Source organism: Sinohyriopsis cumingii, chromosome 17 (genome assembly GCF_028554795.1).
Source record: "Sinohyriopsis cumingii isolate HCF-2022 chromosome 17, ASM2855479v2, whole genome shotgun sequence".
NCBI classification, from domain to species: Eukaryota; Metazoa; Mollusca; class Bivalvia; order Unionida; family Unionidae; genus Sinohyriopsis; species Sinohyriopsis cumingii.
Window position 1 is genome coordinate 32,320,432 of NC_142977.1, and position 12,598 is coordinate 32,333,029.

At 39.7% G+C, this 12,598-nt stretch overlaps 1 protein-coding gene across 1 annotated transcript; it reads right to left on the bottom strand.

The window, feature by feature from the left end:
- Nucleotides 1-958: 958 nt before the first annotated feature.
- On the bottom strand, nt 959-11,842 carry LOC149778368 (peptidoglycan-recognition protein SC2-like). The gene is made up of 5 exons (XM_089938468.1): nt 11,768-11,842; nt 5,927-6,008; nt 5,347-5,541; nt 4,893-5,006; nt 959-1,257 (listed from the first exon to the last, which is right to left on the bottom strand). Exons 2-5 carry the CDS (start codon nt 6,006-6,008, stop codon nt 1,043-1,045), a joined length of 606 nt encoding a protein of 201 aa, XP_089794594.1. The 5' UTR covers nt 11,768-11,842; the 3' UTR covers nt 959-1,042.
- Nucleotides 11,843-12,598: the final 756 nt, after the last annotated feature.

The window sequence follows — 12,598 nt, forward strand, 5'->3', positions numbered from 1 at the left end:
TGCAATCGGCGGTGACGTTGGCTCGGAGGACGGCATTGGCTTTCTTGCAGTGAGCAACCAATGCTTCGGGGCCAACGGTCTGTGGCGAATAAGGGGATTCTTCAAACATCCTTAGGCAGACTCGGTGGGGCTAGCCATGAGTGGTGGTACCTTAACCATTCGACGAGAGTTGTGGGATTAAAGTCAACTGGAGTTACGCATGTTTGATTGTTGAATTAACATTCAGTATCAATAGGAGTCAAACGTATATGTATATATCGTATCTGTGAATCAAACATTATTCATTTTTTGGTACATATTCTATGACATTATCTCTCTTGGTGATATATAAAACAATGTTTATTGTTAAGGTTAAAATCTAATCCATTGTTGGACTTTATGCGCAAGACTTTGATGTTGGATTAATTCATTGTTAACTGCATTATCAATAAACACCTCGTTTACGAATAGCTTTCAGTGTCTTTGATAAAATATAATCCCGTTTCGGCTTCATCTTGCAACATGTAGACAGTATCATTCCAATTATGTGTGTCTCTTTCATCCATCTGGTCTAACATCTGAGAAAAATAAACGTTTTGATAAAGGTATACGCACAAGAGAAGAACAGAAAGTATTCGGCTCTATGACATGTTAACTTAAGTCAACTAAGTAAATTGAATGTATATTAGGAACATTGTACATAATTAGTGATTTATGAATGAATAATGTTTAGTCTTATTTTGGACGATGTAACATCTTCGAAAAGAAAACGTACAGAATAGAAAATTGTTGCTGTAACATCGACTTATCACGTTATGAATGTGGCGCATATATATTTTGAATGATTGTGTGAGTAAATTAAAATATAAAATTAAAATAGACAAAAAGCCTATTTATTCCTGCACGATGTTTTCAGCAAATATCAGCGATCTCTCTCTCTCACAAACCATCGATCAAACAACGAAGAAAGAATCTGCAATGATCTAATAATAGCACACTTTATTTGATAGACGTTGTTAATCTTAATAATTTTTGCACATAATCATTGAGCTTCTTTTGTGAATTATCCTTGATGTCTGCTGTAGTGCGGCCACGACTGGATGAGATCATACAGCTTGTTACCAGGACAGTCGGTTTGGCCCACGTCTCGATGCCCATGAAGAATATAGCTGGCTGTGATTTTGTGATTGGACACACCACATGCGATCAGCTGCTTCACTGCGTTTAGAGCAGCGTCATTTGGCACGTGATCCATGAAGTTTCCGATCATGCAAAATCCTGAAATAAGTGTCCAGGAATTAGAATCAAAACTTCACTAGCGGAATGGCAAGATCAGATAGCTGGTGGTACAGATAATGGAAATATGTTTCAAGGAAAAGGTTATTAACGACTGACCGAATGAATATTATATCATTATCTTGACATATATGAGGATCTTCAATTATATTTCCCTATACAAAATTCAAACATTAATGTTACAACGATCTATTTTGGACATCGCTCAAAATCTACTTAATGGTTTTATTTATTTATTTATTTATTTATTTATTTATTTATTTATTTAATTCGACTACGAAGTCATCGAGCATAAGCCTTACTCACAATCTAGACTTAGCTGAAATCAAAAAAATAAATAAGTGTTGTAACAGTAGTGTATAGATCATAAAATGGAATAAAAGTGGGGTCAAAAAGTTAATGGTGGAGGTGTAAAATTGTAACAACATGAAGCCAAGATAAGCTACAAATGGCTGAACTGAGGAATAAAATATCAACATGTTGACACTCTTGAGAATTTATGATTACATTTCCATTCATGGAAAACTCAAACATTATCGCCAAAGCGGTCTCTCTTTTAATATCGCTCTACCATTGTAATGTTGGCAAATTTTACTTATTGATTTATTTATGTATTCATTTCTTTTTTTCTTTTTTTGTTTATTTATTTATTTGTTTATTTAGGACTGAATCAGGATTATTAAAGTGGAATCAACTTTAGCAGTTGTGGTATCAGAAAAGTCAAAAGGGTAAAGGATGTATTAAGAGGTGGGAAGAATGAGCGATCCTGCTAACGAGAAGACAATGCTCTCAAGAAGATGGCAACAGTAAAATCTAAAACATTTTTCAAGTACGTTAAGACTTTTCCTGTCAATAATATTTTATTTAAATATCTCAGAATAGTGTCAAGAAATAAATTTGACCTTAACGTCGGTCAGCGACGTCTAACCAAGAGCTCCATGCACTTTGAAGAAAAGTTACACAACGTTCCTGATAAGAGACATCTTCGAATGAAACGCTTAATAGTGACGTGGCTTTTATTACCTAAAACATCAGTTACCCATAACGTACTCTCGATACTTTGTAAATGTATATCACTGTGAAGAGTATATAATTCCGTGTATTATTGCGAAATAACATCCCTCTGTATTGCCGTTTCTTGTCGTTGAAACTTGTTTAATCAGCAAACAACCGCATTATCTTCATAACTGTTTAGGAAAATGGTTCTATGTTTATCCCTTGAGTTGGAAAAGGGAACGTTTTTTGTATTTTGTTTCATCTAGCAATTCTCTTCCTTTTCTCCTCAAATTAATCATATGTACTGTAAGATGGGTACTTGATTTTACATCATCCATCTGGTTAAAAAAAAAAAACTTCCAAAATCGATTGGTTTTCAAATTAATTTTACTATAATATATTTGTAACATTTTTTAAATTTTCCCATTTCTGTGGTCAAATCTGAGGCAACCTATGTATGTACCAAGACATCATTTGCCATTTCTGAGGTTAAATCTGATGCCACTCCTGTATGTCCATTTCGGTAGTGAAATCTGATGCCACTGCTGTATGTACCAAGACATCATTTGCCATTTCGGTGGTGAAATCTGATGCCACTCCTGTATGCACCTAGACATCATTTGCCATTTCGGTGGTGAAATGTGATGCCACTCCTGTATGTACCAAGACGTCATTTGCCATTTCGGTGGTGAAATCTGATGCCACTCCTGTATGTACCAAGACATCATTTGCCATTTTGGTGGTGAAATCTGATGCCATCCCTGTATGTACCAAGACATCATTTGCCATTTCGGTGGTGAAATCTGATGCCACTCCTGTATGCACCAATACATCATTTGCCATTTCGGTGGTGAAATGTGATGCCACTCCTGTATGTACCAAGACATCATTTGCCATTTCGGTGGTGAAATCTGATGCCACTCCTGTATGTACCAAGACATCATTTGCCATTTCTGTGGTTAAATCTGATGCCACTCCTGTATGCACCAAGACATCATTTGCCATTTCGGTGGTGAAATCTGATACCACTCCGGTATGTACTAAGACATCATTTGCCATTTTGGTGGTGAAATGTGATGCCACTCCTGTATGTACCAAGACATCATTTGCCATTGCAGTGGTGAAATCTGATGCCATTCCTGTATGTACCAAGACATCATTTGCCATTTCTGTGGTTAAATCTGATGTCACTCTTGTATGCACCAAGACATCATTTGCCATTGCGATGGTGAAATCTGATGCCACTCCTGTATGCACCAAGACATCATTTGCCATTTCGGTGGTGAATCTGATCCCACTCCTGTATGTACCAAGACATCATTTGCCACTTCGCTGGTGAAATCTGATGCCACTCCTGTATGTACCAAGACATCATTTGCCATTTATGTGGTGAAATCTGATGCCACTCCTGTATGTACCAAAACATCATTTGCCATTTCGGTGGTGAATCTGATCCCACTTCTGTATGTACCAAGACATCATTTGCCATTTCGGTGGTGAAATCTGACGCCACTCCTGTATGCACCAAGACATCATTTGCCATTTTGGTGGTGAAATGTGATGCCACTCCTGTATGTACCAAGACATCATTTGCCATTGCGGTGGTGAAATCTGATGCCACTCCTGTATGTACCAAGACATCATTTGTCATTTCTGTGGTTAAATCTGATGCCACTCTTGTATGTACCAAGACATCATTTGCCATTGCGGTGGTGAAATCTGATGCCACTGCTGTATGTACCAAGACATCATTTGCCATTTCTGTGGTTAAATCTGATGTCACTCTTGTATGCACCAAGACATCATTTGCCATTGCGATGGTGAAATCTGACGCCACTCCTGTATGCACCAAGACATCATTTGCCATTTCGGTGGTGAATCTGATCCCACTCCTGTATGTACCAAGACATCATTTGCCACTTCGCTGGTGAAATCTGATGCCACTCCTGTATGTACCAAAACATCATTTGCCATTTCGGTGGTGAATCTGATCCCACTTCTGTATGTACCAAGACATCATTTGCCATTTTGGTGGTGAAATGTGATGCCACTCCTGTATGTACCAAGACATCATTTGCCATTGCGGTGGTGAAATCTGATGCCACTCCTGTATGTACCAAGACATCATTTGTCATTTCTGTGGTTAAATCTGATGCCACTCTTGTATGTACCAAGACATCATTTGCCATTGCGGTGGTTAAATCTGATGCCACTCCTGTATGTACCAAGACATCATTTGCCATTTATGTGGTTAAATCTGATGCCACTCCTGTATATATATATATATATATATATATATATATATATAACAAATTTAGGAGGAAAAAAAATTAGACAAAACTTTAAACACGATTTTCTCTCTATATTAACGTTTGATTCTTATGTTTTATCTTCCTTATCGTCTTCTAACTTCATCTCCCTTAACAAATAAAGCCCGCTGAAAAACTTTCCCGGAATGTTTTTTGCTGTGTCAAGTTTAGATGTGTAAATGGTTGATTGTTCACACTCCGTAAGTGCACTGGTGAGGCTTTAGAAAAAGTGTCATGTGACTGACTGTTATCAAGAATTTGTTATATTGATACAAATAGACCACCTAGTTTCTGTAATGGATGGAACCGTACCTAGACCGACGCTGTTGTAGTTCAATGTATGTGCACCAATTGCATCCCAGCCTCTACCTTCATATACGTTGCCGTCCTCCCCGATAAGGAAACTGTAGCCGATATCTGACCAATCTACGACATTAAAAACAAACTATGTAGTTACAGAGTACATGTTCTAATATATTTCATTATGTTGTGGTAAGATCAACTATATATAATCAACTTTATAAAAAAAATACGCTAATGTTCGCTGCGCACTTTCAAATGAAATAAATTTATAAATTTGTATGTGTGATAAGGTGAAATGATAGCCATTATGCTAGCAAATTAACTAATAAGAATGGACGGTAGAGTTATCTGAGTGAAAGAACACAAATTACAGGGAACACCTTACACCATATATGACAATTTTTATCAAGCGTTTAACTAGTCACTATTTTGACTTTCATTGCAGTAACTAAGCATTACTTACGGTGAGTGTCCATATGATAATTTTGGTAGGACTTTATTCTTGCAATGCATTCAGCCTTGGTGTGGCAAGCGGCCGATTCCCCATGATGTATGAAGGCGTATTTTACAGCTGCCGGAAGGTGTCCTGCCGTACTAGTAGGGGCCCTCGCTCCCCATTCAGAACGGGTTACGATATGGGGACAGCCGGCCAGCTGAACTAATGTTTTGATTTGTGAACAAAAGATTGAATAGCGGTGTTAATAAAGTCCCAAAGTATGCTAAAAGATGAATACGTTTTTGGTTCTAATGTCCTTAAGATCACAATTTTCTCATAAGTATTGAATGGATTCATTAACACACAGATAACGTTTAAGTGTACTTCATTCATTGGCATTTCTCTCTATTGACACATTTGCGGTCGGCATGTGACCGTTAAAATCTTGAATAATGCAACGAACACCTAAAATGCATATAGGTCTACTACAATCACGCATGTTTGAAGTAATGTATTAGATACAGTTGTGTCATTTTCAGTTTTGATGAACTCGTTGTTTAATGCAACATGTATCAGCTTTAAAGAAAGCTTAAAGTCTTTGACTTACCTGCTCTTTTGCTTTGATTATCAGCAAATGCCTTTTGCGTCCATGCGACTAAAGCAAAACACACTAAAAGCCGCGAAAACATCTGAAATATAAAGTATAAAGGGAACTTGCACTGACACACGCTGCTGAAAAGATTGCTTATTAATACGTTTTCCGTCCTCAGTTAGTATGTTATTTTCCATACGTGTTATAACAGCCATACAGCAACAACCATTTTAATTTCATCGTAGCTAAAGTACATGATGCTACCATATACGTTCATTGGGTAATTATGTGAATGGCTTGCTTCGCAGGTAATAGTTTCTAACATTCTGTATTTCCCTAACGAACAAAACTTCCAAGCAAGCAAAATTTCAATTAGCAAGCATTAACAATATTTTGCTAATATTATATATGATCGTTTTCTTTATAAAATGTTTATATTTTGATTATCCTCTGAATTCTTGTTCTTCCACGGCATATCTCATATATGTGAGATTTTATCCCATAATGCGTATTTACCGGGGCCTGGAAAGCTTACAAGTCAGTTGAAAAGTGATCGTCTTTTTATTTTATTGGCAATATTTTTCTGGTAATATCTAAACAGAGGTGAATACTTCTAAGCCATTATGTGGGTACTAAGCAATAATGTAGGTACTAAGCCATAATGTCGGTACTAAGCCATAACATGGGTACTAAGCCATAATGTCGGTACTAAGCCATACTATCGGTACTAAGCCATAATGTCGGTACTAAGCCATAGTGCCGGTACTAAGCCATCCAGTCTGTACTAAGCCATAATGTCGGTATTAAGCCATAATGTCGGTATTAAGTCGTAATGTCGGTACTAAGCTCAGCCTCGTATATAGGTTAGGTAGTTTAAAACTCCGTGTAATGTTTCAACCTGATATTGCAACTTATTGCATGCCTTCAAGGTAATTCAGTGGTAAAATGTATACCAATGTCTAAATTTTTCATCCTTGAGGAATTAAGAATAAGACGGTTCCTCACAAATGCCAAGGGACAGATTTCCGCCCATTCCAATGGTGTACTAACAATGCGGCGGTGACACAGTTGGTGTTACGTCGTTCCGACTGGGAGCAGCGGCAGTATAAGAAAAGCTTTCTTTTTCAGATGGTTCAAAAGAAAAGTAATAGGAACACATGCATTTCCGAGAGCTATTATTTCGTTTATGTGCAGCTTGGTCCATTGTAACCGAAATGCATGTCTATTGAGATATTACACGTACATCATTGTCATAATTGTAAGAATTTGCCGACTTTCATCCAGGATAAGTTTAAACTCTTTTTGGAGATTTCGTTGTCGCATAGCGCCTTAGATATGTGGTCTGCGTTTATGTTAGGGACGGTATGATGGTTGACAATGGTCCACTCCCCACCACACTTGTTTCCATAGGTATAGCATGGTGTCAATACCGTCCACCATGTTTAATGCATGCTTGTAATTTCGAGCGCCGCTATTCAGCCTCTGAAATAATCTCGTGGGTTTTGTGATTTTGGATATACTGATATTGTAATTCCTTCATGGGCAGCGGGATATGAAACTTTCATTGCTTTGGAGGGAATGTGGATCTCTAAGCGCCACTAATGATTCGTGTTTCTTGTTTATGTTTGGCAGATTATCAATGGATAAACCTTTATTCATCTTTCATCTTTAAGCTATGTATATCCAGATGTCTACACCACAAAACACATATGACCTCAGAAACCACCTTTATCACGTTGCCGTACTCGTTTTCATTCAAGCTGGCTATTCGATGGTTACTAAATGAGTCTTAAAAATAAAAACGGCAGACTTTGGCAATCCTGACTTAAAAGACGCAGCAAAGTCCTCCACCAAAACAGCGCTGAGCCTTTGGACACAATGCTAAGTAACTAAGGCATCATTCATGTTAATACCATCATGTCTGTATTATGGCCATAGTTGCTCTCGGGACCGGCAGAGCAATTGTTAAAACACTGGTGTTTACCGATTCAAACTACCTATTTTCTTTTTTAAACCCAAAAGATGCCGACACCGAGTGGAGCTTCGTCGTCTTCTGCATTTTGCTTCTAAATATTTATATCATTTGAGCAGTGGCCTAGTCTCGACAATCTATTCACCGGGGTTTGTTTACCCCAATCTGTAGAGGCGCTGAAAAAGGCTGTATGCTTTCCAGGAATACTTGCCATCTTTCAATGACACGGGCTATTTATCTGAAAGCTGAAACAGCAACCACTGAAGCTAGAGCTGTTATATTGCAGCTCAGCAGCGGCTAGCAAGGCAAATTGCTAAACCACGCAACACGATTGATACTACAGCGGCTAGCAAGGCAAATTGCTAAACCACCCAACACGATTGATACTACAGCGGCTAGCAAGGCAAATTGCTAAACCACCTAACACGATTGATACTACAGCAGATAGCAAGGGAAATTGCTAAATCACCCAACACGATTGATACTACAGCTGCTAGCAAGGCAAATTGCTAAATCACCCAACACGATTGATACTACAGCGGCTAGCAAGGCAAATTGCTAAAGCACCTAACACGATTGATACTACAGCGGATAGCAAGGCAAATTACTAAATCACCCAACACGATTGATACTACAGCTGCTAGCAAGGCAAATTGCTCAATCACCCAACACGATTGATACTACAGCGGCTAGCAAGGCAAATTGCTAAACCACCCAACACGATTGATACTACAGCGGCTAGCAAGGCAAATTGCTAAACCACCCAACACTCTTCATACTACAGCAGATAGCAAGGCAAATCGCTAAATCACCCAACACGATTGATACTACAGCGGCTAGCAAGGCAAATTGCTAAAGCACCTAACACGATTGATGCTACAGCAGTTAGCAAGGCAAATTGCTAAACCACCCAACACAATTCATACTACAACGGATAGCAAGGCAAATTGCTAAATCACCCAACACAATTCATACCACAACGGATAGCAAGGCAAATTGCTAAACCACCCAACACGATTGATACTACAGCGGCTAGCAAGGCAAATTGCTAAAGCAGCTAACAAGATTGATGCTACAGCAGTTAGCAAGGCAAATTGCTAAACCACCCAACACGAGTGATACTACAGCGACTAGCAAGGCAAATTGCTAAATCACCCAACACAATTCATACTACAACGGCTAGCAAGGCAAATTGCTAAACCACCCAACACGATTGATACTACAGCGGCTAGCAAGGCAAATTGCTAAAGCAGCTAACAAGATTGATGCTACAGCAGTTAGCAAGGCAAATTGCTAAACCACCCAACACGAGTGATACTACAGCGGCTAGCAAGGCAAATTGCTAAATCACCCAACACAATTCATACTACAACGGCTAGCAAGGCAAATTGCTAAACCACCCAACACGATTGATACTACAGCGGCTAGCAAGGCAAACTGCTAAACCACCCAACACGATTGATACTAAGTTTGCGGTATCACAACTCTTGGCCTAACACGGCATACGTGTGAGTCTGGGCGAGGCCGGGGAGGTGAGGAGACAGGTTTTTGCTAAACCACCCAACACGATTGATACTACAGCGGCTAGCAAGGCAAATTGCTAAACCAACCAACACTCTTGATACTACAGCAGATAGCAAGGCAAATTGCTAAATCACCCAACATGATTGATAATACAGCGGCTAGCAAGGCAAATTGCTAAAGCACCTAACACGATTGATGCTACAGCAGTTAGCAAGGCAAATTGCTAAACCACCCAACACTATTGATACTACAGCGGCTAGCAAGGCAAATTGCTAAATCACCTAACATGATTGATACTTCAGCGGCTAGCAAGGCAAATTGCTAAACCACCCAACACGATTGATACTAAGTTTGCGGTATCACAACTCTTGGCCTAACACGGCATACGTGTGAGTCTGGGCGAGGCCGGGGAGGTGAGGAGACAGGTTTTTGCTAAACCACCCAACACGATTGATACTACAGCGGCTAGCAAGGCAAATTGCTAAACCACCCAACACGATTGATACTACAGCGGCTAGCAAGGCAAATTGCTAAACCACCTAACACGATTGATACTACAGCAGATAGCAAGGCAAATTGCTAAATCACCCAACACTATTGATACTACAGCGGATAGCAAGGCAAATTACTAAATCACCCAACACGAATGATACTACAGCGGCTAGCAAGGCAAATTGCTCAATCACCCAACACGATTGATACTACAGCGGCTAGCAAGGCAAATTGCTAAACCACCCAACACGATTGATACTACAGCGGCTAGCAAGGCAAATTGCTGAACCACTCAACACGATTGATACTACAGCAGATAGCAAGGCAAATTGCTAAATCACCCAACACGATTGATACTACAGCGGCTAGCAAGGCAAATTGCTAAAGCACCTAACACGATTGATACTACAGCAGTTAGCAAGGCAAATTGCTAAACCACCCAACACGAGTGATACTACAGCGGCTAGCAAGGCAAATTGCTAAATCACCCAACACAATTCATACTACAACGGCTAGCAAGGCAAATTGCTAAACCACCCAACACGATTGATACTACAGCGCCTAGCAAGGCAAACTGCTAAACCACCCAACACGATTGATACTAAGTTTGCGGTATCACAGCTCTTGGCCTAACACGGCATACGTGTGAGTCTGGGCGAGGCCGGGGAGGTGAGGAGACAGGTTTTTGCTAAACCACCCAACACGATTGATACTACAGCGGCTAGCAAGGCAAATTGCTAAACCACCCAACACGATTGATACTACAGCGGCTAGCAAGGCAAATTGCTAAACCACCCAACACGAGTGATACTACAGCGGCTAGCAAGGCAAATTGCTAAATCACCCAACACAATTCATACTACAACGGCTAGCAAGGCAAATTGCTAAACCACCCAACACGATTGATACTACAGCGGCTAGCAACGCAAATTGCTAAACCACCCAACACGATTGATACTACAGCGCCTAGCATGGCAAACTGCTAAACCACCCAACACGATTGATACTATGTTTGCGGTATCACAACTCTTGGCCTAACACGGCATACGTGTGAGTCTGGGCGAGGCCGGGGAGGTGAGGAGACAGGTTTTTGCTAAACCACCCAACACGATTGATACTACAGTGGCTAGCAAGGCAAATTGCTAAACCACCCAACACGATTGATACTACAGCGGCTAGCAAGGCAAATTGCTAAACCACCCAACACGATTGATACTACAGCGGCTTGCAAGGCAAATTGCTAAACCACCCAACACGATTGATACTACAGCGCCTAGCAAGTCAAATTGCTAAACCACCCAACACGATTGATACTAAGTTTGCTGTATCACAACTCTTGGCCTTACACGGCATACGTGTGAGTCTGGGCGAGGCCGGGGAGGTGAGGAGACAGGTTTTTGGGGTGTTTAGCCTGACCGCCTGAAAACCTTTGGGCTTTCAAGAGACTGAGAGTAGTTCCGACGGAACCCTAAATTGGCTGACCCAACAGGCTGAGCATAAATACTGCATATCAAAAGCTGCGGCTAGTCCCTCCACACACACACTTTCCACTATTTTACTCTGAGAACTTTGTGTCCATTTGAAATTACTTAGTCCATAACAAATTACGTGTAAAATGATTAAGAACAAGCAATAAGAAAAATAAATTACTCTGAAGGTTATCATGCTTCCGTAAAATTATAAATTTATCAACAGTAACTCAAGATTGTGTTTCTTCTAAAATCATGTAATTATCAACCGGAACTCAAAATAATGTTGCTCCTTCTAAAAGCATGAAATTATCAACATCAACTTAGGATTAATGACGCTTCTTTAAAAATCACGTAATTATCAATAGAAATGCAAGACAAATATATCATCAAACTTACCTCAGACAGCTTAACAATCGCAGAAAACGAACTTGGAAATATTAGAAAGGTTATCAAAATTGGGGTCTTATCATCTTGGCAAGAACGCCACGCAACTAACCGATTTCTGCACGACAATCGCAGGATAAGATAAATCCTGGCCGCTTAGCTGAGCAAATGTCAGGAAGTTCAAAGTAATCTTACCAGAGCTGGCGTAAGAAAAAGACGTGACCATATGCCCAGCTGAAAACTACACCATTTCATTTGTTCTATATCGGCTGGACGAATAGTGTGGACAGACAATAAAACCAACAGTTATACAGATGAACTCCACACGGATTTATCACGATAAATTTACATTATCCTCGAACACGATATCGATAGCATATAATGTAGTATTGTCTCGACTACGGCATGTATCACTGTCCAGAGAGAGATCGAGATCAAAATGTCAGTTCTTCTCTCTATCATTATGTCATCGTTGGACCTATTCAATGTTTTCGGTATTTGTGATAAATGAACAAGACATAGTCATTATACTTTACTCACAAATAAATGCGGGTAGCGGAAGTCAGTATCAAAAATGAAGATTACAGGCGGAAAAGACCTTATTTTGGGGTGGATGGTCAATAGGTAAAGTTTATGCATTTCACAGTATCTAATGTTGACGAGGAAAAGTTATATCAGAATGAAATATTTCCTGTGGGATTTGGAAAACTGTTAGGGATATGGAAATTAAAAAGATCAGATACTGCCAGAATAATAGTGACCAGTTGCTAATTTTTAAATACTGCTTGGCATGCAAAATGTGTCCACTGATCGATTGCAGACTTTGAACGGGATTATACAGAA